Source organism: Stegodyphus dumicola, chromosome 3, assembly GCF_044657685.1.
Source record: "Stegodyphus dumicola isolate Sdum_Otavi_A_Nest chromosome 3, ASM4465768v1".
Taxonomy (NCBI): Eukaryota; Metazoa; Arthropoda; class Arachnida; order Araneae; family Eresidae; genus Stegodyphus; species Stegodyphus dumicola.
Genome location: NC_140770.1, coordinates 198,935,258 through 198,962,663, shown reverse-complemented (window position 1 = coordinate 198,962,663; position 27,406 = coordinate 198,935,258). Strand labels below are relative to the sequence as shown.

The 27,406-nt window shown below is 30.8% G+C and overlaps 1 protein-coding gene across 1 annotated transcript in view; it reads left to right on the top strand.

Annotated features, from left to right (window-relative positions):
* The window catches only part of LOC118195622 (tRNA (uracil-5-)-methyltransferase homolog B-like), a 113,870-nt gene that overhangs the window by 41,318 nt on the left and 45,146 nt on the right, over positions 1–27,406 (top strand). The window contains exons 4-9 of the mRNA XM_085813748.1: positions 1,322–1,444; positions 1,573–1,672; positions 7,497–7,570; positions 20,691–20,837; positions 21,068–21,159; positions 26,507–26,721. Coding sequence (XP_085669874.1) covers positions 1,322–1,444; positions 1,573–1,672; positions 7,497–7,570; positions 20,691–20,837; positions 21,068–21,159; positions 26,507–26,721 — 751 coding nt within the window. The remainder of the gene's footprint in view (positions 1–1,321; positions 1,445–1,572; positions 1,673–7,496; positions 7,571–20,690; positions 20,838–21,067; positions 21,160–26,506; positions 26,722–27,406) is intronic.

Here is a 27,406-nt window from a genome sequence, read left to right as displayed (position 1 = left end):
GTTCCCCTTGAACTAAAACACACAGAATGTGGGCAGTTTTATTAGCCTTTTCGAGATGGCTCGCCTTTGTTTAAGACATTCCCTCAGGACGGAGGGGAGTCAAAAGAAAAGCTCGCACGGGATGGGGTTTTTGCATTGCTAAGTCTAACATTAAAAGAAAAGAAAAAAAGGGGAAAAAAAAAAAAAAAACCACAAAGAAAAGTCCTAAGGTTGTAATTTTTGGTACCATTTTTAGATTATTACCTAAGCTATCATATACTTAAAAATTAGCATTTAATAATTTTTTTTCTTTACTTTACATGAAAATATGTTAAAAAAACTGCATACTTTAAAAATAATTTTTAAATAACCTATTTGAATTATTCCAAAGTTTTAAGTCATAAAACATATTAACAAACTTCAAAATTAATATAAAAAAGTACAAGAAAGATTATTTACAAGAAGTAAAAAAATCTTTCACGGAAAGTGGTAGGCAGGCACTCAAAGAACTCAATTTCTTATAATATGACTGTATCAGAATCGCTAGAAATATCACTTTAGAAAATGAAACATCACTCTCATCCATGATACTAATTGGCTCATTTACAATGAAAGTATATCCTTCCTCTGATAAGTAACACTTTCTCGCCATAATAACTTGGTGTTCAAGGCTTTCCAAAATGAAAATGGAAGAAGTGAAATATATCTAAAAGCAGTGCAAAGGGTAACAAAACTTCACATAGTAAGCCTGAAAGATCCTACAAAGTAGTGGAAAAAAAAAAAAAAAAGGATTTGGAGGGATATTAGAGGTACAAATGTTTTTATCATGGGGTGAGTTAAAGAGATGAGCCTTGTTTGTTTACATTATGCTTTCCCTTCTCTCCTGAGTGAGCCATGTTTCTCTCATTTTAAGTAGAAGATAAAATCTACATGTGAAATCCTATGGACATGCTATGCCATCTTATAGCAAAAGTTATAGTTTTTAAAACATTCCAGGAGACTGGCACGAAGGTGTAACAGCTGAGGTGAATGAGAAAGCGCTCTGGCATGCAAGCATGCTGGCCGAGAAATGAGAGCATTTCTTGCTGGCACATATGCATGATATTCGGTGCAAAAGGTTTAGTCATGAAGAACAAATTGGTGACTAACAATATAGTCTCTCTCCTAATAGGTATGAAAAAGTCTGTATCAGTCATTACAAAATATTAGCCAAAACATTTTAATGATACAGTTAACAAACTTATAGATAAAGTAAAAACACTATTTTTATTTCATTTTTAAATTTCAGATAATAGTAATGAGTTTTGTATTCATATCAGTATGTGATGATTTTATTTTGCAGAGGAAGCACAAGAAATGTTTGACCTGTTTAAGATTATTGGGAGAAAAACTGCATTCTAATAAAGTGCCAATAACATTAGGACCAGACAAATTGCCGTGTCCTGTGGAATTAGTTTTACCTTCTGTGAGTTAAATAATAAAGTATATATATATTAGTTAAAGTGTAAATCATAAATTCAGTATAGTGATTTTAAATTTGCATATAATAAATAATATTTCTAATTTATTGCTAATTTATATTTTATATTTTAGCCTGTGATTGATTCCTATAGAAACAAAGATGAGTTTAGCATTGGGCCAGGCGTAGATGGCAGTGAAAAAACTGTGGGTTTTTATGTAAATAGTGGTGTAGGTAAGATTTCATTTTTTATTCTCTCTGCATTAAAGATATTTAATTGTAAATTTATCATGGTTTTTGCAATAGATCATATGTCAACAAAAATAGTATATCATGTGATACCCCCCTCCCTGAAAAAACTTATTACGGTTTTAAACACAAAAGATAGTCGGGCATATTATGATAAAATTCTGCCACATATCACATTATGCACCGCACAGAGTGCGGGATCTGGACTCGTGAGGACTTCAGCGATTCCTGTTTTGGGATTTTTCCGGCTATTAGATCATCAGTTTATAAATCTAATAAGATGGCATGAAAAAATTATAAAATTAAAGATATGAAATCATGATTTATGAAATAATGAAGCATTCATGATCTAAAAAAAACAAAAAAACACACACACACAAAAAAAGGCTGAATATTTATTTGTTTACATTATTAAAAAATTTTTTTAAATGTAAATTGTTTAAGTTGCTTCCTTTTCTGTGCTAATACTTTCTCTTCAGTTCTATAGATAGACTAACTTGTCGATAGAAATTTTTTCGTTTTTGATAACCTCTCTGTCGATTTCTTCGCTATGGATCTACAACCATACTACAGGTTTTGCCATCCGTTAATTGATTTATGATTGGAGCATTCTCATCCTAATGCAAAATATATATCATCTTCATTTATTACCTGTTAAATCATCTTCATTTATTACTGCTTCTTCGCATTTCTCTACAAAATCCATTAATTGGAAAGTTTCACTTGTAGTTTGCGATATCCAAAAGCCTTCAAATTCATGGCTATCATCTTCATCATCCTCACCATGAAATATGGTAGTTGGCCATAAATTATGCCAAGCATTTTTAAAAATATCTGTAGGTACACTGTGCAAAAAAAAAAAAAAAAAAAAAAAAAAAAAAGAAAGGGGGGTGACAGTTCTATATCTCCTGTTCTACTGAGCCGATTGACAAAATTCAAATTGCTATTTTCATGTCTCGAAAGCACAATTCAGGATATATATTAGATTTATATATAGCTTTGTTCTAATATAGTTATTTTGACACAAAATCGGACCTTTTCTGAAATGACAAGCCAATTTTTTTCCATATTTTGATTCTACAACTCAAATTATGCTTAAATGTTAAATTTTGTAAAATTTGGTGCGAAATTTATGGAGAAATTTGAAACTTTATCTTGGCATATTTTTTTTTTTTCAGTTTGTGCCAAGAATAATTCACTTGGTAAACTTCTTAATATATAGCAACCTATTTTCCTTTCCCTTTTCACATTGCGCACAAGGGAAAAAAGTCATATTGTTCCTATTTTCAAATAATTTTAATAAAGTGCCTAAACCACATTTGATGTTTTATCGCTTTCAACAAATATGCCAAATTTCAAAATGCCCCAATATATAAATTTACATATATCTTCGAAAATTTTGAATAAAAAAACTATAATTTTTTGCACGTATGCTTAGAAATACATCTACTTTAAGATGACAGTAAAACTTTTATAGACTATAATTCAAAAATTTTTTGAAAAATTTATAAAAATTATTTTAAAATACAAATTTAAAAATAAATCGTAAAAAATGAGTGAATTTTATTTAGAATGAACCCAAATTTCGAAATGTGAAAGGAAGAATCAAATAAGTTTAATAAAAATAGAGAGATTAATAAATATGTGCCAGGTTCAATGAACATTGAGGAGCTGAAATTTGGAGAGGTAATTTTTTAAAAACTACTCGTTTGATTTTTACAAAACTTGGCAGTTTGGCATAATTTAAGTCATAGAATTGAAATATGGAAAAATTGGCATGTCATTTCAGAAAACGTCCGATTTTGTGTCAAAATCCCTATATTAGAACAATACTATATATAAATCTAATACATATCCTAAGTTGCACTTTCGAGATATCAAAAACGCAAATTAAATTTTGTCAATCGGCTCAGTACAACAGGAAATTGGTAAACCTGCTCCATAAAAAAAAAAAAAAAAAAAAAAAAAAAAAAAAAAAAAAAAAAAAATTGTCCGGTGTTGTGCATCTCTCCATGATCTTGTGATGTACCACACATAAAATTTTTTGCTAAAATATTTAACAAATTTGTGAATTGTCTTGCCATTATTCAAGAAAATTAACATGAATTTTATAAATGCTACTTTATATTTGCACTCCACGGTGTGCGCTATTCAGATACCCATAGGCTGAATGATGGATGTACAGTTTCGAGGAAAGAAAAAGACAGTTACATTATCGTTCATTAAAATGTTTAAGTGAAATATAAGCTGAACAGTTATCTACAATCAGGACAATTTTTGCGTCATCAGGTAAACCAAATGAATTCAAATTTTGCCGAGCCTTGGGCATGAAATGATTTTCAAACCATCCGATTACGTAAAGTTTACCCTTGTACAGATTTATTGTTATATTACCAGAAAAGAAAAGTTTCATCAGCATTAAAATTTTGTCCTGGAGATAATGTTTTATTATTAATGAGTTCAGTGAATTTATCTGCAAATAGTTCAGCAGTTTCAGTATCAGCTGAAGCTTTTTCAACTGAAATTAATTGCATTATACCATGGAGATTTTTAAATTAGATTAACCAATCGATAGAATATGTGCACTCAATTTTTAAATTCATTTTTTCATGAAATATTTTGGCTTGAGCCATTAGCATTGAACCTGTCAATGACATATTTTTGCTGCATCTATGTCTGACCATTCTATCGTTACTTTTTCATGATCATCACTTTTAGCATAGTGAATAATTTTTCTGTTACTCATTGCAAGTGAGGTGTCAGAATCCATAAAAAATGCATAAAGCTCCTTTTTCTGTTATGCCATATATAATTGACTTTCCAATGCCATAATCCTTTCATAAATTTGAGACAGATATACCTATATCCATGTTTTGCAGCAGTTCCACATCTTGTTTAATGGACATCTAAAAATGCTTTTGCTTTGTAGATCCTGTTGCAGTTCCAGAATTAGAATTTCTTTTCGACATAATCGAAAGTTCAAACTTCGATTATGTCGATATCCAAAAGCCTTCAAATTCATGGCTATCGTCTTGATATTCCTCACCATGAAATATAGCCATAAATTATGCCAAGCATTTTTTAAAGTATCTGAAGATACACTGCACAAAAAAAAAAAAAAAAAGAATGGGACAGTTCTGTATCTCCTGTTCTACTGGGCCGATTGATGAAATTCAAATTGCATTTTCCATGTCTCGAAAGCGCAACTTAGGATATGTATTATATTTATATATAGCTTATGTATAAATAGTAATTGTACCTGATTGTAGATTGTTCTAGTACAGCTTGGTGTCAGGGATATGAAGTATTAGTTATTATAAAATCAACAATGTTTCTATTTAGAATGTTTTGGTTTGAGATACGCAAGCAGATACGCAGCTACAAAGCCAAATTATTGATCACACATGTATGTTAAAATGATTGTTTCTTCAATAAAGAGGTATTTTATTTAAAGTACCTCTTTATTGCAGAATAGTTTTCATAAATTTACTGTAATAATAACAGTCTGCAAAAAATAATAAGCTGAATCAAATCAGAAAGTTTACAGTAGTGCTTGGCTTGATCTGGTTGGAATGATGCTGATTGGGGATGTATAGTTTTTAGCAATGAATCCCACTTCTAACTGTGTCATGACGATCATCGAAGACGTGTCTGGAGATTTCCCAGAGGAGCATGCCAATTCTACTTTCACTATTGCATATCACACAGGCCCTCAACCAGGAGTTATAGTCTGGGGTGCCATTTCCCTTGATAGCCAGACCCCTTTGGTCGTCATTAGAGGCATTAGAGCACAGCAGCATGTCGACGACATTCTGAGACCTGCTTTGCTACCATTCTTTTGCAGTACCCTGGCCTTATTTTTAAGCAAAATAATGCCAGACCACATACAGTATGTGTTGCTATGATCTGTCTAATAGCTTGTCAAACACTTCCATGGCCAGCCAGATAGCTTGATCGCTCTCTCCCATTGAGCATATCTGGGATATGGTGGGAAGGCAACTGCATCTACCAGGTAGCCTGACAGTTGGAGCAAATTTGGCAAAAAATACCACAGGAGACCATCCAGAAGCTTTATCAATCTATGCCATGCCATGTGGCAGCTTGCATCCAGGCTAGAGTTCTGTCAACACCTTATTGAGTTGTTATTTTTTAACTATGTAACTCTGAAATAAATCATTCACTTGTTCTGAAATTTTAATCATTTTTTATTTGTGTATATAATCCTCCTATCCACCAATTTTTGTCTGCATCAGACAACTCCTTCTTGGTGCATCGATTCGATTTTTTTTGTTATAAAGTGTATTTTTCCATATATCTAATCTGTTACTTAATGAAATAACTCTCGTTCCATTTCATGAGTATGGGCTGGCCCATATTTGTTGATATTTTATGGCTGTTTCTTACTTGCTCACTGATTACTTGCTGTTATTTGAACATTTTTTGAAATCATTTATATTCTTTTCCTATTCAACCATTTTCAAAGCCACAAGTGACTGCAAAGCTGTACTGGAGCTACACTAGAGCACTGAGAATTCATGGAAAATGCTATGTTCAAGTCCTGCATAGGCATAGAGCAGAAAATTTTAATAACTGAAAAAAAAACAAAAACTTATTGTTTGCACTGTGTGAAGAAACACAAATATCACATCTGGCTTCAAAAGAAAGTTGCAAATTGATGCTGTATACGGTGCATAAAATGCAATGTCTAAGTAATAGAAAGTTTATCATATGCATTCATGTGTCTTAATAACAATTAAAAGGAAACTTTTTTTAACCTGACTGATTATCAACTGTTATTTAAAAGTATTAATTTCTAATCATGTGCTATTGCCAGTTCTCCCTTTTTTTGCAGGCATATCATATTAAGTATTTATTATTATTAAAAAATCAGTCGAGATTCTTTGATTACATACATTTTTAGGGTTCTGCTTTGTCTAGAAGCTTATTTCAGTGTTCTTTAGACCCTACTAAACTGCAAAGCAAGTAATCACTTTAGTCCGAAGCAAATGACCAAGTCGTAAGCAGGTTAAGTAATCTTTTTAGTTAACTCTTAAATGAACAGAATGCTCTATTTGTACTACAGATGAACCTCCACTACTTGCAGGTATTTAATATAACTTAAGATGACATTAATGTCAATGTAAGTAATGCAGTCTGGGAACACACACAAATTAGACTAGTTAAAATGGCTCAAGATAATTAATGATACATATTTTAAACACTGACAATATGCTAAAGCTGGAATAACTTTGGCAGAGCTGGCAATAGTACATATCTGCAAGGCAAGGCTGTCAGAAGATCTAACATTCAAGCTTTTGCTTTAGTACACAAAAACTAATTTGCATTCTGGTGAGGAGTAGGGAAAGAGGAAATTAAAGTTCAAATAATAATAGCTGGTTAATTTACATATAATCCTACACTTCACCCTAAAGAGATGTATGTTTATATAAATTTTCAAGTGCTAAGGTAGAACATAAAAAATCAAATTGCAAATTTTTATCCTTTCATTTATTATTCCATTCAAATCAAAGGATTAAAAAAGCGTTAAAAACTGATATATTGCCTATTTTTTTTAAAATCTTTCATGGTGTAAAAACTGGATATTTTATTACTTTAAAGTTTAAACATTCAATGCCTGTATATTGAATAATTCTTAATAACTGCCTTTCATGATTGTAATGAGCTGTTATTTTTTAATGAGTTATAGAGAAATATTTAATGTATTACTGCCGAAGGTTAATGTAATGAATTTCATTTTACACTTTCAAAATACAGTTATGTGTATATATATATATTTTTTTTTACTTAGATCATCCAAGTAAATATTGCATAAATCCTGATGAAATAAGCATTATTAAAGACAGCCATAAAGCATTAATTAAAGTGAGTTACAGTATTTTAGGTTTTTTATAAATTTTTATTTCTCCTTACTGCTAGAATGCTCATTAGTGCTTACCTTTTAAATTTGTTGAAGATGTACATTGTAATGATTAATATACGCTATAAAATTATTATTCATTAATTTATTGAAAATTTTATTTGATTCCAAAGAAAATTAAATAAAAGAAGGGGTCAGTTGTTTTGAGATTGACTGTAACAATACAAAAAGAACAAAAGAGTTTATGCTGTGTATTCATTCTTTCTCTATCTTCATTAGCATGACAAACCAGAGTGGGCCACTGCCTTTCGTAAAACCCTCAAACCCTCTTCTGTTGTGCTGTCTATTTCCCCATAGTTTTTCATTCAGCCATTTTAATAATATTAAAATCGCTGTTTAGGCCTATATATTTTCAAAACTAAATAGCAACCACAGGCAGATGCAAATTAACTTGCTCAAGCAAGTCTTTTCCCAAGAGTAGAAAAGGGTCGTCTGTTGCTTTGGTGATCATCCATTGCCTCGGTGATTTTCTTTTAGTTTTTGACGTTCTTTCATTATTCAATCATTATGTTTTCATGAATACAGTCCGCATGAAATTTTACTTTATTACATAGGTTCTACACTATTTAATCACTATTTATACAATTTACCCATCAAAGCTGAGCCTTTCTTTAATCAATTTTTGATTGTTTTATGATTTAAAAATTTTTAATCTTAGAGAAAGAACTTTTATTTGGCAAATTTCATGCAGTTAATTCTGATATATTTAATTTTATCATTTTGTTTGTATAATTTCGTGTTATATATATATATTTCCACAAGTCTTTCAATGTTTGCAGTATGAAGATTTTTTCTCAGACCCTTTCTTTCTTTTAACATACATTTAATATTCTACAAAACAGCCTCCTCCTGCATTAATATGCCGTTGCTAGTGACTCTGCCACCCATTTATGCCCAACTGAAGTTCTTAACTGGAATGCTGTTCAGAATGCACATTACGTTTTACTGCAAGTTCTCCAGATTGTCGAAACAATAAACTTTCAAGCTATATTTTAACTGAGGGAATAGAAAAAAAGGCTGTAGGGTAATTGGGGCAGCATTGTGACGTATTTTGTCAAGAAACTGAGTCACTTTGAAGGATGTGTGCGCCAGTGCAGAATCTAATTGTTTGTGAGCTCTGTCAGACACACAGATTGGATTCCTCTGTGTGTTTGGGCACATACATAAAACTTTCTATCAGGAAGACAGCTTTTCTGTCAGGTTACAGCTTGTTTATTATGGAATAATTTTAGTACTATAACATCTATTAATATTAAAGCAAAATTATAACATCTATCTGTATTAAAATATTTATACTGCTACAAAGTTTTGTCATGGTTATGCAGTTTCATTTTGATACAAATATTAGTCAAAAGCTGAGAGGGTTAAAAGAAAATTCTGTCAGCAAAGTGTATTATGTATGGCTATATAAACAAATGCTGCAGTATGCAGTATTTTATAAAAAATGGAAATTTGTTTTATAAATAATGGATGTTAACATTGAAAGGGAGGAACTTCTTCATTTTTTAAATCTTGGAGTCAGTTCAGGAAGTCTATTGAAAACTGTGTATATATTGAAAACTTCTTTAGTAAATTATTATTATTTTCTACTGTTAACAGTAACTTTTATTTTTTAATGTAAACTGAAGATCAAATATAAATATCAAACATAAAACGACCCAGTCTTTTCTGTTTTCATTTTATACATTTTTTGCTTTATTTCATTTCTGCATAGTTTTATTTAGCTTAACGTCTCTCTTTGTGTATTTTTTGGGAAAAGCCTTAATTAATTTTGATCTCCTTTTACATACCAAATTTTATTGCCAATTTTGACAATACAATATTTTATAGGAAATAATGAATTCTGTTGCACAGCTGCCTATGGCCATTCAGTGCTTCATGTTGCACCAAGTGACTTTTCATGTTAACTCCTTCAGTGATGGCTTGTTATGGAATTCTTCTTGAATATCCCAGAAGATTTCTATGATACATGGCATTTTGGTTTGCAGAGCAAAGCCCAGAACTTTTCAGGGCATACCACTTAATCTGCAGTATAATGCAAAATTCTAGGCATCAGCCATAATGTTCTTGCTTTAATTCCTGCATGCAGTGTGGTATAGTTTGAACTGTAGCCACACTAACAAAATTTTCTGCATTATTTGCTGCATAATTTTAAGTCCACAGTTTGCAGTAATGCAAATTTTTTTTTTTTTGAATGGCACTTGAAATTCTGCTTCAGCTACATAGTAAAAGCCATGCTTTTCTGTTTACATGGACAATAATGTCCTTAAACTGATGAACTGATGATACTGTTGCTCAGTGATATGGTTACTTGTCAGTTCTTTCAATGACCTCTTTTGAATGCATATTGCCATATAATAATGAATAAACACCTTGCATATTCTTGTATTCAAAAATCCTTTTCCTGCATTTTCACTATTTTGTAATGGTATTGCATTAGTGTTGCTACCTGATATGTATCACATGTAAACTTGTTGAGTGTCTGGTTCCTTTAATTTATTTATGAATTTTTATTGTATATGTTATATTTTTGAAAATACATCTAGTAAATCTTGTATAATAGTCTTGAATTATCGCTATGCTTTATAAAAGATCTTGAACTGAATAAGAAGATTTAGTTTATCTGGAAAATTATAGTCAAATTAATGCTATTAAAAAAATAAATGCACAAAATCAAATTAACCAAATAAAAGTGTAATAAAAGAAAGGGAAAAAAGAGTAAATTTAATTTAATGTACAATTGTTTGTACGTTAGATGTTAAAAAAATAATAAATAAGACTGGGTCAAATTTAGGGTAATAAACAGCGTTATTCGCAAACACCAAAGACGAGCTACTACACACACACACACATATATATATATGTATATAAGTAGTAACCTATGTATACAATGAACTTCTTTCACCATGTCATTTTATAATGGATCTAAATTGACTGTTTTACCTTCACCTGAATCTAAATTAGAATCCGGAAGATCTCAGTTGATTAAAAGGTGGAACCACTGGCAATTATTATTAGAGCATTTTTGGAAAAGATTTTATAAAGAATATTTGTCAGAATTAAGATCAGTTCTGTTTTCAAAAACTCCAAAAAATTCTCCCACTATAAAATTAATGATGTACCAGAAGATAATTTGAAATGTTGTAATTGGAAGTTAGGTAGGATTCCAGGAAGGGATGGTAGTATATAATCTTGAAATTCAGTAGAATTGATGCATCTGTGTACGGTTATTGGTGGGAAGTGCTAAATATAAATTTATGAATTAAAATAATGTACAATTCCTTATAAGATAAAGTAGCTTTACCTAAGATACGTTTTAAACAAGTTTTTTTATGTCTTACCAAATGCTTCCAGAATCTGCCTGACAAAGGAGCACCTTATACAATAAATTTCAATTAAAACCATTTTTCTCAAGAAAATTTAGATCATATATTTGCACAATTTATATCAATACTTTAATTCATAATCAGCAGCATTGTCAGAATAAGTAACTCTACAAGTACCTCTACGTGTGTGTGTGGGGGGAATTATTCAGTTCTTGAATAAAACTCTGTACTTAAATTTGATAATTCTAAATGGACTCCACGAGCCACCGTGTAAGTAAGCAATGAAACCGTGCAAGTAAGCATTTTTATACCATCTTTTAAATACAAATGTCTGGTAAAATTTCCTCACTTATCTCAAACAGTTGAGCTTTCTCCACTCGGTTAGCAGGAAGAGTAGTTGATATCTCATGTCCAGCTCTAGCATTGTATTTTTTACAAAATCTACAGTCATATAACACAGTTTACATGTTATATTACAAAACGTCTAGCTTTTAAAATCCAAAATTTCCTTCTTACTTCCACTAAAGTTTTATTTACACCACTATGAAGTACCTTTTTGTGATAGTTAAAAATAATTAAACAAGAAAATAATTATTTGACAATATTATAGGCTGTATTTCATCAACATCTAACAATCATTTTACTAATCTACTTCCAATTCTTAAACAACCCTTTTCATCAATTGCTGAATTTAAGCCAAACAGTTTGGAATTTGGATACAATGGTTTTTTACATTTAACATTATTCACTTCTGCAAAAAAAAAAAAAAAAAAAAAAAAAATTGTGATAACTAAATTCAATACTGCATAGCATTGCATATTTCATGTTTGGTCACAGGGCCAATCACTCTATTTTGTGACTTTAAATTGTTTATGAATCTAAATATATATGATGTTACTTTTAAAAGCTTATCCAAGTCACTAAAGTTCTCTAACACAGGTCGTAAAAGTTAAACATTGTTGGTAAATTGAGTCACAACTCTCTCTTCAACATTGTCTACTTTGTTACAATGCCTGTTCATCAATTTATTCCATCTTGGTGTAGCCATCAAGATCCATGCCACCACAAATTGATCTACTCGTAGGTCAATCACTTAAACACTTTGTGTTATTTTGTTGGCAGAATTTTCTTATCCAGGACAATGATACCACATACTTAATGATGTTTTAATGTGATTTTGTATGAATGATATTCATCGCCGTGGTGAGTTCTTTATCCATTGAAGCAGAATTAAGAAATCAGTCCACAAGTAAATCTTTGCTTGAAGAAAATGCACATGGACTGTGATTATAAGTCTTACACCTAACATAGTGCCATGGTAAAGATAATTTTTTTAGAGGGACCACTCTGTTCTTGGCTATCACTGAACTTGCCATAGACCATTTAAAGCTACAGAATTTCATGTACAATGCTGCTCCATAAACACTTTGAGATGACTCATAAAAACAATGTAGTTCCATCACTTCAGGCACTCCATCAACATCACGAAAATACCAATGAGGTATATGGATATTTGGTAAGTGATATAGTTGCTTATACCATCCAAATAAATGCCTTTAAGCTATAGATATTGAAATAGAAGTTCAGTTTACACTTAAGTTTTCATGGCATAAATGTGAGTTTTCATGGCTTGCATGGCCATGAAAATGCCTCAGCTGCTGCCAAATTATTAAATTATTAGTGTAGCCTTCAGGAGTATCTTGAGTATTTGGTGTGCATGTTTTCTGCTGATTCTTTATGATTTTGTTTCACAATCATCTGTAGCATTGTCCAGACTGAATCTGATAGATGGCATTATTAATCAGGTTGTATTGATCAGATCACTTCATTATGATATTAATATATTGTGACCTTGTAGACATTTTGTGTTTTTTTTTGGGGGGGGCAGTGATAACACTTAGTAATTTCGTCATATTCAAATTCATTTATTGATTTTAAGACAGATTTCTGTGTGCATAGGTAGCTCATGTTTCCCTTGCTTTTTTTAAAACTATGATTGTTATGAATTTTTTCAGCATCTTTTGTGCCTGTCTAAATTTGTACTGTAATATAATGTCCAGATAATTCTGATCATTTGGTATATTAATATTTTAATTGTTTCATATTTTGAATAATGCATGCGTGCATTTTGATAATGAATGTATAATGGCAATGAGTAATAAAAAATCATGCATTGCTTTAACATTATTAGAGTCTCCAGACATTAAATAACACCCTTTAGTTACCATTACACTCATATTACCCACTATTTTAGATAAAATAAGAGAATATGGCATATTAGTTGTTACAAATATCATATTATTATTGTATATTTAATTACACTGATGCAATTCTTACACACAATCATTAACCTGTGAAAATAGTGCGACCTTGTTCGATGATAAAGCAGTGAAAATGAAGAGATGTAGTGCACAGCAAAGTTACTGTTTCTTTTAAGGCACTACCTCAGATTTTGAAAAAAACCACGATAGAAAGAAGGTGCGAAAGTTGAAGTGTGACATGGTGAGAGATGACTGTAATATGAAATAAGTAAAAAATCAGTTTCTTGTGATTCTGATTTTCTCCACTTCGGAAAAAACTTGTGAGATCTGCTGAAAATACACCATTTTCAAAATTTTATTTTATCTTGATGCCATCTGAAATAAATTAACTCTTGCATGGTAGAAGGAATGTACCATTTATGAAATTTTATATGAACTATGTAATGTAGTTGAGATTAAAGTTCAGCAGGATCAAAATGAATTTTACCACTTTTGAATTTATCTATTCAAAATATGAAATAGCTTATTGCATGCAATTACAAAAAAAAGTTCTATTATGTTACACTTGTTTTATGACAAAAAAGATTCAGTTACATAGTTTTCTTTTCTTTTCTTTTTTTGGTTCAGTTTTCTTTTTTATTCTTTCTAGATACATATTATTTTGCCATTTTCATTGTGAATATGAAATTCAGTTTCAGAATCTGTCTAAATTTAATAATGTAAAAGCAGACCCCCCAAAAAGCTACTGTTATACAGGCTAGTTAAATTCTATAAAAAAGAAAATGTTTAAATTGGTAATATAACAAAGCTATAAATGAATAAAATGTAGATATAATAATATAAATAAGTTTTAAAAAATCTTTTTTAAAAATTTCTTCTGGCTTTTTTCCCCTCCTCTGCTGTGGAGAAACTTTCCAACCCTACTTAAGAAAATTCTTCACCATAAAGTCATAGTTAATCACTTGTAAGTCTATATTCACTCACTTGTAAGGTTCTGTTCAGTCAATTTAATCATTTGTAAGATTATGTGTATTCATTAAGTCATTCTAAGTTTATGTAAGTCATTAATGTATTTGTTGTCTTTATTCATTTGAATTATCTCCATCAAACTTAAATTGTGCAATTGTTAGCCATGATAATTGTTATTAGCCTGTGTTCACATATGACTTAATACCTTGATGCATGTGTACACGAGCATGCATTTTAATATACTTAGAATCATATATATATATATTGCTGCTAAAATCAAAATAAATGAATTCCATTAGTGTGCTTGCATATGTTTTACCACAAAAATTACCACTTAACCTGTATTTTTCTTATGTGTGTCAAAGGGCTAAATATCAGTAATTTTAAGTTCATAATGGCACATTCATAATTGCAGGGATTTATGATTTAAACTAGCCTTTCATGGAAGGGTTATCTCACAGGTACTGATTTTTCCAATTTTTCAGCAAATTCTCAGTGAACATACTTCATGGGTAAATTCCAAATTTCTTTCTTTCTTTCTTTTTTTTTTAAATGGCTGTTTGTTGTAAAAAAAAAAAGGGTACTATTATCACATAAAATAGTTAGTTCCATATTTTTAACATTATATGAATAAAAAATCTTCAAGTGTATCTTTTAAATGCTGTATTTTTTCTAATATAACTGCTGAACAATAGTACTTCAATGAAATTGAAAATAGCTTATAATATTTTCTTGTATCTGTAAAATGCTAATGTTATTTTCTCCAACTAGTCAATCTTTTTGTCCCTTATATCAGTCTTGGCCTAAAACTGAAGGCTGAGAACTTTTGATTTAAATACTTTATACCATGTTTGATGGTCTAGTGAGGTCTGATTGTCTAGTAGTGAAGTTCTTTTGGTAATGAAGTAGTATGCGATCTACCACTTTTGTGATAGTATGCGATTCGAGTATGATCCATCAAACTGTAAACCACCAGAACTCCATCAGTCCTGCAGATGGTAGTAATACTCAAACAGTTGAAGTGTGCTGAAGGATTTTGAAGCTAACGATTCTACGCAACGTGCAGAGTACCACCACAAATGCTTTTCATGTTTTCTTGCATAAGCATGCTGGAGATTCATCAATGATAATGATGACTGTTTTTTGGACATGCTGTGTGATATCACAGTGCATATGGTTAAGTGACTCCTAAAATAATCCATTTTAAAGGCTAGTGCTGTTTTTGTTATGCAACAATGGAAGGAATTAAAATTTTGAAGTTTAATTAAATAAATTAATGGAGTCATTTCATTTATGTATTCTTAATTATTTGCATTTATTTTCATATGTAAAAACATCATTTTAATCGCATAATCTAAGAAATAAATGATTAAAAACAGCAAATCACATACTACATCATTATCGTTCTGCTTATGCCATATGTTGAGGGATACATCTTCCCTTTGACAGGTCTTGTACGGTCCTTGAAGCTGTGTTCAGACAGGGGCGTAAAGGGTATAAGTGGTTAAAAGCTGAGCTCTGTTTCCAAGGCAACCGGTCTGTGCTATGTCACAAAATCGTTTACGGTTCATAGCATAGGGTTCAAAGTTTTCAACTTTATGCTGAGTTTGGGATAAACGTCGACCAATCAGAGCGAAGCTAAAATGAAGCGCCGTTCTACAAAAGATTTCACTGTCACAAAACAAGCAGAGCGAACGCAGGAAATCAATCGAGCAGGAGAACAGCGTGAGAAAGTTGTAGACACATTGATGCATGCACAAATTTAGCTTTTGTCATTGCTCATGGCTTACAGTTCTTAGCAAAAGCAGCTATGTAATTAATTAAAAATGTCCTTTTTAATTTTTTCATGGTAAGAGTTTTTTTCCATGTAATTGTCTCAGAATATGCATCAGTTTTCTCTATAAATTGAATTTTACACTTTTTCTCTCTCTGATTTTTTTTTCCCAAAATTTTGTGTCTTTTTGCTATTACATAATTGGCAGGGGTAATTTTTCTTTAAGATTTTAGACATTGCAAATTGGAAAGTTTAGAAAGATTTGAAGGCAAGATTTATAGACCTACAATTCTAGAAGATTCTAGAAAATGTGACAAAATGAAAAATGTCTTCATGGTATTAACACATAACGAATATATTCTACAGAAAGTTTGTGGTGAATTTCTTACTGTTTGGAGAACGTCTGAAAAAATGGTCCTTAAAAGTACTTAATTTCTGTGTGCAGAAATGTGTACGAACCCTGCTTTGGGGTAACTTTTTTCTCGGAAAAGATCACAATATGAAATAGGTTTTTGTCAAACTGTAGCATATTGCATAGACCATTGTGATCATCCACATGATACAAGAACTGGAACATCAATTAAAAAAATTTTTTTTTTAAATTTCTAGCAGTGAACTTGAACAAAATTCTTGCTTAAATTGATTACAACTGAAATATGCATTCTGAATAAATGCTCATCTTCATCACAGACAGGCAAAGATGGCCACCAATAGCCGGTGATGCTGTCCAAAATCTCCTTGGCTCTTTTGATCTCTCAGGCCCTCCTTTCTCCTCCTTCCATCTGAAGAAAAACTCTCTGGACCATCCACTGTCATTGCAGGATCTTTTCAGAGAGACCGGAAATTGCTAGTGAGTCATTAATCTGGCTAGGCTTGTTACCTGCACTTGACTTCTCTGGCTAGGCTTTCTTCCTTCACTCGACATTACACCATAGTATGAATGCTTAGTGAGGCACAGTAATATTATTTATAAATCGTTGACACTAGAATTACCGCAACGATCATTTTCACTGTATCTGCATTTTTATTGGATATAACGTTTTTAATTCCTTATTTATAACTTTGATACTTTTTGACTTTTTCTAAAAACTTACAAATATTGCATGATATTTTTTTTTCCATTTTAAATAATTATTTTCGCCAATATTATTGTATTTTTATTGGATATAACGTTTTTAATTCCTTATTTATAACTTTGATACTTTTTGACTTTTTCTAAAAACTTACAAATATTGCATGATATTTTTTTTTCCATTTTAAATAATTATTTTCGCCAATATTATTGTTTATACCTAGAATTACGACTATTGGTCATTTTGACTGTATCCAGAAATTACATATTTCTCATTATTTTTATGACTTTTTTAGCTATTTCTGATTTGCTGATAGATAAACGTGTGTATTACATATTTCACAGAAGTGAATGGGGAGGGAAGGGGAATAAAAACACCTGCTTGGAGTCTTGAGCTCCACGTGTCTGCGTATTCGCCTTCTGTTACAAAGGTTATTTTTTAGTAGACACAAATGTACTTTACTTAATTTGGATAGTTTTGTTGTTCAGACCTGTTAATCATGTCATATAGATACATTGATAGAAAATATCTAACGAAGGAAGAGATGCTGAAAGTTTTTAAAAATCTTTCTGATGATAATACTGCTTCAGAATCCAAACCTGATGAGGAATTTCATACCAAAACTACATTCAGTTTATCCGATGAGGACTGGATTGTTCCTACTGAAACAGGTGATTCCGATTCGTCCAATGGAGAATCTGTTTATGAAACAGGAAAGGAAAGTAAAAATTTAGGTCAAGAAAATTTTACTACTAGTATAGTTTTTCGGAAGTGAAATCAATGGTAGTAGTCAAGCTTGAGAAAGTACTGAAAGGTAACAAAACAGAACTCGAGGAATATATATCCAAAGCAAGGAAATTCAGAATGATGAAGAAACAGCGAATGATGGTTCTGTTTGGAAAACAGAAAATATTTTGACAAGTGTTGCAGGGTGACGTGCTCGGCGGAATGTCATATGAGAAGTAGCTGGGCCAACTTTGTATGCAAAGAGAAATAGAATTGAAGGTAACTCAAGTAGTGTATGGAGATCGTTTATCAACAAAAAAATATTCCATCACATTCAGCAGTGTACTGAAGAAGAGGATGTAAGAAATCCCCAAATCCAAATATTAGTTTGCCACTCGATGAATTAAATGCTTTCATTTCACTGTTGTATGTTCATGGAGCTTTGGTTGCAAAAAGTCTGTGTGTTTTGAATTGGTCAAAATCTTGGGGCCTGCCATTTTTCACTGAGGCAATGGTTAGGGACAAATTTCAGGAAATTATGAAATCTTTGCAATTCAAAAGAAATCAGCTAGGTGGCAAAGACTGCAATCTGATCCATTTGCCCTTGTTTCAGATATTTGGAATGCTTGTATAGAAAACTGCTTAAATTGTTACAAACTTGTCGAAAATGTAATATCAGATGAACAATTGTTTTCCAATGATGACCCAATGCTGATTTTTTCCTTATATGCCTAAAATGTGAGACAAATTCAGCATTAACTTTTGTCTTGCCACTGATATGCAATCAAAATATTTACTGAATAGATTTCCCTATTTGGGAATACTACTCAGTGAACTACTCTTAATCCAGACGTTAGCCAACTGTAGCTATTTTTTTTTTTTTTTTTAATTTTTAAAAAATGTTCTTGATTTGGCTGGGATAAATGCTTGGATAATTTATAATTAAGCAACTGAATATACGAACATCAGTCATCATAATTTTATATTGAATATGGGTGAGGAGCTTCAAAAGATGTACATTTCATCCAAAATTGACAAACTTTCTGTATCTAACAAAAAGAAAATTGATACTTGTGCCAACCCTACCCGTAAGTGTAAACAATGTTAAGTAAATGCAGGCAGAGGCAACAAAACTTTGAATACTCGTGAGCATTGCAAAACCGAGTAATGTAAGTAATTTTTAATATTTAACCCCTTAACTGCCGCGGGCGTATATATACGCCTTGCTCAGCCGATGCGTTAACTGCCCCAGATGCGCCCAGATGCGCAGCCGATGCGTTAACTTTGCGAATAATTTTAGGTGTATCAGCGCAAAGCAAATGATAGCAGTTTGGAAGGACGTATATATACGCCTGGGGCAGTTAACGCATCGGCTGAGCAAGGCGTATATATACGCCCGCGGCAGTTAAGGGGTTAATATATTTATTTCACACTGAAAATTTTTATGAGGTAATTTATTAAATAATAAAAAGTTTAAAAATATCTAGAGTGATTTTCCCCCTCTTTTAGGCCTTTGCTATATTAAATTATCCTATGCTATATTAAATCATCAATGAAATATTTGTGTAACTTTGATTTTTATCAGAAAGGTATTGTGTAGGCAAACTTAGTTTAGAATTTCGGACTGATAAGCTCTTGCAAGAACCATATGCTAAAAAAGAAATCATGGATAAAGATTACCTTTCTCTTAGCATGACTCACAAACTTTTATTTTTACAACTATTTGAAAAGCTGATGAAGATATATTCAATTAATTATTCACTAATTCGAAATGCTATTTTTATCGCTCCAAAGTACACAAAAGGGTATGGAGAAATGAAAAGTACGTTGATGCATTTTCTCCAGAAAGGTGTCATTGCAGAAGATAAATGTGCTAATATTCTTTTGGAATATTCTGATTTCATCGAAAATTTTATCCAACCATATCTTACAGAATTTAAAAATCTAAATCTATGATGTGAAAAAAAGGAGATTAGATACTTTTTTTTGCACACATTCATTAATGAAAAATGCTTCAAGTTATGGGGACATTTAAAATGATTTTTATTCTTTCCCATGGGCAAGCCTTTGCTGAATGAGAATTTAGTACCAATAAAAATATACAAACAGAAAATCTGGGGAAAAATTCATACATTGCCCAGTGCATAGTTTTTGATTATGTGAAACATGCTGCTGGGACCCGCAATGAATCGGTTGCGAAAGAGATGAAAGTGGTAGCTTCATCAGCTCATTCACAATATCAGTTATATTTGGACTAGCAGGGAGGGGGGGGAAATGTTCAAGAGAAAAAAGGAAAAGCAGAATCAACAGATGAAGTGATTTCTCTTAAAAAAAAGAAAACTGTCTTAGAAAAAGAAATCAAAATGCTTGAAAATAAAGCAAATGAACTTGCTGAAAAGGCTGAATGTGCAAAAGACTAATTTTTTAAATAAATCTATGGTTTATTATCGTTTATTATAGTGGTTTATTATTCTATACATTTTTAATTGAAATTTCATCATTACATTTTGTAATATAGTTTAGTTTTGTATAGTTTTCCCCCCTTATTGTAAACTAGTTCTGTGAATTGAACTGTTATTTAAAATTTAAAAATAATGGTAATTTTTTCTGTGGTTCAGTAGTGTTAATTATCTCATAATAAATATGAATTTCTCATATTTTAAATTACAAGTCTCATTTTCCTTTAAAGATTATGTAGTTGTGTATGTATGTTATTAAACAGATGCTTTTTTTTCCATTAAAATGTGCTTGAAAAGTGTTTATAGGTGCTTATTTTTTTAAACTAAAATGTGGCTATTAACCCTCTAATGGTGTCTGGTTACTTTTGGCTACATGGTGTTACTACTTATTCTTTAAAATAAGTTGGTAAATTATATGTAATTCTTATTATTTCAAAAATGAATTTTTTTTAAGCTTTTGCTCTTTTTATTGTTTAGGATTTTCAAAATTATATCAGGCAGTCTTCATTACCTGCAAGTATAATGCATGATGATGGAGGATACTGGAGAAATATTTCTGTTCGCTCTAATGAAAAAAATGATTTGATGGCTGTTGTTGTGATGAACCCACAAGCATTAACAAAAGTAGTTAAATTTTCTTCAACAAAAATTTTTGTAGACACAATTGTTTTTTAATACTAATTATGATTATATTAATTTCATGGAAGTAAAAGTGCAATTAGTTTCATAAAGTTGTAATTATAAAAAAGAAAAGTAATTTTTTATCTTATTTTCTAATTTAAGCATTGTACTAAATTTAAATTTAGGCATTGTGCTAATTTTGAATGTAATAATGTCATTCATTTTTCTAATAGGAAGAACTGCAGACTGAGAAAGAAAAACTCAAAAACTACTTTTCAACTATACCAAAGTCCTATAATCTTAGATCATTATATTTTCAAGCATGGTATGTTTTTTTTTTTTTTAAATAAATTTACGTGTGTCAATAGTAGATATATTAGAAAGTATCATTATAAATTGTTACATATATTCTTTGGGAAGAAAAACTCTTTTTAAGCCACAAATGGCATTTTAATAGAGTTTCAAATAACTGTTATGACAAGTAAAATTATGAACTTTAACTAGGTATTTTACTGAGGCTTAATATTACAAATTTTTGTATTTATGTATTTTCTGATTGACCACGAAAGTTGGATACCATCAAATCAAGAAAGTTGGTGGATATTGTCCCAAAATTGGATCAATCTGAATTCTGACTCTCATTTTTGTTTGCAACTCATACAATAAAACATTTATGCATAATTGGCCAAATAGTTTGCGCTTCACTTTTGCACTTTGTAAAAAATCTGATGTGTACACCACATGTCTTCCTTGTACGGAATATTAAATTATATGCATTTTTTCTTGCATTTCATTTAAACTTAATGGATTGAATTAAATAGCGCATAAACCACAAGAGAATAAATGCATTCTTTAAAATTCACTCTATTTGTTTACCATAGCGACACTCTGGCACTAGATTCACTTAACAGTATTATATTTTGTTCATATTATAACTTTATGACTTATGACTTACTCTTTTCTGGTCATTAACTACTAAAGAGTTTTTGCCAGTAGATCACATTAAAGTGCACTAGGCAAACATATTTCCAAATGAATGGTACTAAGAGAAGTACCAACACCCGTGGGCGAAGAAACTTCAGCTGCATGAGCAGGCACATCTTAATACTTACGAAAATACGAGTTCATATATTATAACTCAGAATGCACAAAATTTATATCATTTAAAGAATTATCTAATCATTGCCACATGTTCTATTCAAATACTATAATAAAACTAGAACGATGTATAAAAGAAATTAAGCAAACAAAACAAAAAAGAAACAGTTTTTCACATACGATTGAGTATTTCTCATTCAATTAATCCAGTTCTTACTTCGCAACAAGGCAAAAATACATAAAAACTCAAAATATCTGTATTAAAAATTACGAAGTAAATCTTAAACACTTATTTCCTCGAAAAAATTCCAGATGGAATTAAGCATGATTTAATTCGCAATAATAAATGAAGGTGTTATCTTTGCTGTTGCGAAGCTAAGTTTCTCTAGATTGGCAACAAATCCACTATCCTGCTGTTTCAAATGTAAACAAGTAATGGCCACCATCCAAAAAATTATTAGGCTTAGCGGCACTTAAACAACTATAAAATTGTTGATAATTCTAAAAATATTGCATACAGATTTACTAAAGGCATAAAAACCTTAACTGGAAGATAAGAACAACATAATTCAATCATTTTAAAGCAAAACATGTACAATTTATAAACATATAAGAGTAAAGAAACCGAGATCACTGAGCCGGTAACAGACTGGATATATATATAAATATATTTATATACGTTTGGTGCGGCCGATTGCAACCAAAATACGAGGTGCACATCTACGTGTTGTAGCAGTCCTACAAAATTTCAGCGTTCTGAGGCTACTCGTTTTTGAGTTATGCGAGATATGTACGTACGTACAGACGCCACAAAAAATTCTCTTCAGAATTCATTTTAAAGCAGTTTTATAATTTTTTTGATGGAAAAGAGTCTTTTATTCTGACCTTACGTTACAGATAACACGCAAAAACATCGTTAAATTGCATTCGAGATTTTCATTTAAATATGCTGCCTGAAACTTTGCAATACTTCCTTTTTACTTCAAACAAAGAAGTAAAAAGCTTTCACCAATTTCTGCTGTTTTGTTAGGTACTCCAATTTTCCTAAAAGTTCTGTTTAGAACACTATGAAAGCAAACTTCCTGCAGGTGATTATTCCAATCTCCAATCTATTGCTGTTTTCTCAGCTATATCAAGCTGTTTTTTTTTCTTTTTCCCCCCCATTTAATGCAGAAGTTATAAATGAATCAGAATGTATTCACAGATATTATTCTACACCCCATAACCCACCTTTTTTTAAAATGCATCGACAAAATAGAGCAATAAAAATTGATATATATATATATTCTTGTTCATAAAAGTCAAAGATGGCTTATTGAGAATCATTTGGAGTTACATCAAATGAAAGGGCAAATGTTATGAGTGTGTTGTGACTTGACACTTATGTATAACTGGTACTAAATTGTGCTGCTTGGCGACAGTTTCATGGTCGATGGAATAATTTGTAAGTATCCCAGCTTTTTCTTGTATTTGCTGTTAGACTTTTATGTTGTTCTGTATCATATCTAAAATATTGCTTATCATGAATTAAATTATATTTATATTTCTTGATTGTGAAATTCATTAAATGTTAAATAATGTAATATTTGAAATGAAAATGTGTATATGACCCATTAGCTGTGATAATTGGCAGGATAAAATATTGAGATATATTGGTAGAACATGTGCTACCTAATGTACCATTTTTTATGTCAGGGGAATGGACGTTTCAACAAGATAATGCAAATATCCATGTGTACTATTCATAAACATATGGTTAGTTAAAAGATTCATGATTGTCCTTCTTGTCATTCAAACATGAATCGAAAAAAATTGGAAACATTTATTGCAACTTTTAATATGTGTTATGCATTATTTTATCTATGTACTACATGTATTTCTTTTGTTAAAAAAGTAGACTTAAGGAAGGTATTTCCAGGCATTATTTTAATGTTGCAATAGCCATCCTTCCCCAGATGTTCTTAGTTTTATTTACTCAAAGGTCCAAAAATATTCTTGAAAAAATATTCAAGAAAGCTTTCAAAGTGTACGGTATGTGTAACAGTTTAAAACTTATCTGTTTGTAGTTGAATTTAATTAGTTCTACTTTTTACCATTTATTAAATTTTTAAACTATTTTACTAATTAAGATTAAGTAAGATTAACTATTTTACTAATTAAAATTGTCTTAATTAGTAAAATAGTTGCATAGCAGAAACCGGACTATTATCTGGAGTAAGTAGAAATCAGGAGAGCCATAGTTGGGCTATGTGCTGGGCACGGTTAAACCTGATTTCATGAACTTTATATAATGTCTATTTAACCATGTGAAGTTTTTAATTCTGTTTTAGATAAATGCTCTTTTTTAATTAACTAAGGTAGTACATATCTACTAAAGTTTGTCAGGCACTGTATTAAATTGCGAAGAATACAATTAAAGTGATATAAGTTACATTTCAGTTAATTATTTCAGCAATTTATAATTGCAACTACATAACAAAGACTTTTCCCCAAGGCATTTGCTGTGAAAAATTGGTAAATCTGGTTCACTCCTTCCAACCAGTACTGAAAAGTTTCTATGCTACATAGGTAAGACAGCAGGAAAAAGTTTAAAGTGATGAAAATAAAATCAACTGTAGAGACATTAGATTTTTTTTTTTTTTTTTTTTTGAAGCAAGAGAGATGAAAAATGAGCTACGCCCTCGTGGGAATCGAACTATGAACCTCTAGAATACGTGCCCAGTGTGCTGACCACTACGCTATGAAGGCGGGAGAAATACCTTATATACTCTCCCTTTTGAAGGGCGACTGGTGTTTTAGGGACCAATCGCCAAGCCCTGGGTATGGAGAATCCTCATCCACCACCCTTTTACTTCGGGCACCACTGTAGAGATATTAGGTATTTTTTGAAAGCAGAAGAGATGAAAAATGAGCAACTCCTATGCTGGGAATCGAACCCCGGAGCTCTGGAATACGTTCCCAGCCTGGCATGCTACGAAGGCATGCTAAGAAAATGGGAGAAATACTTTATACAGTTTAAAATATTAGCACAGACATGAGAAGAGACATCAAGTCTCTTTATGTGACACAAAATTAATACGAATATACAATTTAAGAAGCTGTATATATATCTATCTATAAAAACCCAAATGATATATTATAACCAAGCTTATCCTAAAATTACATATCAGAATCAAATAGTTTTAAATAAAAATTTAAGCTTAATTTTTAAAATGAAGATTTTGATAGTTTCCCATAAATCTTGATAAATAAATTCATGTATAATTTATATAGCGAATTTACTTCATGAATGGTCAGCGAAAAAATACAGTGTAGGATTTTCTACTGGATTTAGGCAAGACTATGTGAAGCCGATTTAGGAATTTCCACCTGATTGGCTTATAAGTTATAAATAGTGAAAATTAATCATGAAAAATGCAAAGAATGTTTTTGGTTGAGATTTGCATTTTCAGTAAACACATGATTTTATGATAGCACTTTGATTACCCATAAGTTTCAGGACCATATTGTAACATATAAGAAAATAGATAGTAGAAATCCTTCTCACCATGGTTAAGTAGGAATAGTGATAATGAAGGCTCACTTTTAACTTAATATATTGTCTAATGCAGATACAAATTAAGATTAGAATTGAAAAATTGGTCGCATCGTAGCTTCTTAGCTTGTTTATTATTATATATGATAACAAAATAATATTTAAAATAAATCAAAAACCATTTCTAGCCGTAGCCTGATAAACTTCAAATACCTTTACATGATTCATTTATAGCATTTCAGCTCAGTTTTCTTTCATATTGTGTCGCATAAGTAGAATCTTCTGTTGAAGTTTCGTTGTTTTCTGTTGGTACATGAAGTTTCAGAAACTACCTAATTAATGACTCATAAAACATGAAGTTTTACTAACTATTTAATAATATTCATAAAGAATATGATATCCCATTGTTACTACATTTGCGGCGATATCTTAATGAATTTTTTTTTCTCATGGAAATTATTGACTCCTTTGAGCATAGTGGTCTCAAATTGCATGCAGATCAAATGCATGATCTGAAAGCAGTTGGTGGGTCAGAATTTGTGTTAACAAAATGAAAGTGTATGTGTATGTATGTATATATATTCACTGTTATTTTGCATTTATATATATATATTACTAAATTACGGGTGACCACAGTTACTACATATATACAGTACAAAGTCCAGTCAGTTCTTACTTTACAGCAAGGCAAAAATGGATAAAAACTCAAAATGCCTTCATTAAACATTGTAAAATACTGAAAAATCTAAAACATCAAATGCAGTCAAAAGCAGTTAAAAAAGCAATTTTAATGATTAAATTTAGAGTTTCTGTGCCAAAACGAGCAATTCAGCCAGCGGGCAGGAAGACAAAAATTTCAGTATACAAAATTGAAAGTTGGGCAAAAAGATACTGAAGTTGGTGCACCTGCTGACATAATTCACTATTCTGAATGTGCATTTTTATAAATTTTAATTAAAAATCTGTAATTTTAAGAAGATAAATTTTCAGGTTTTAATATTTATTAAAGTCTTCTTTTCTCTAATTTTCGTTTAAATAGCTCTCTATCATCTCCTGGTCATGAACAGGCTCCATTTGAACTGCTGCTTGGGGAACCATGTGTTATTGAAGAGCTGAATGGTCTGAAGCTTCGTATTTCACCAGGATCATATTTCTTAACAAACACTAAAATTGTTGAAAGTGTGAATGACACATTATTGAAACTATGCAAAGTTAAAAACTCCACAACTGTTATTGATGTTTGCTGTGGCATAGGTATAATATTTCTTATTATATCGAGTGATTAGTTAGTGACATTTTTTGTGTATGTGAAAATTCATTGTATGTATTGCAATTTGTTGGATAATAGCCTGGCACAATTGGTCTTTAAATTTTATCATTAAAGTAATTTTGTTATGTTCATAAAATTTACATTATTATTTTACAACTAAAAATGTTTACAGAAATCTGAGTTCAACGAAGCCATTATATCTGAAACATAATCTTGTCTGGAAATGGATCTCATTTTTTGTAAGTGGATTGATTTCCAAATAAAGCCATAAGAAACAACCATAATCTCGTCTAAATTAAACTGTATGGTCACACTGAAGCCTCATAATTTTAAATTGGAAACTTTAAAGTAATTTGAATTTTAAGTTTAATTATATCACATCAGTAACTCTTGTAGGATTAACATTCTGTACCATTGAATGTAGCAGTTTATTATTCCATCTTTTTTTAAAAAAATTCAAATTATTTATTCAGATTAATATTCAGTGCAAATCCTATAGTTTGAAAATTTTAAGCATCTTAATTATGGGGGTGGGGGAGGATAAAATAATTAGATTTGATACAAGCAAAAAAAGAAATAATTTTTCATAAATCTGTTGTGTTGAAAGTGATTAGAAATTTATAATTTTTATGCTTGGCTTTCTAACTTAATGTTTGAATCTTATTTATT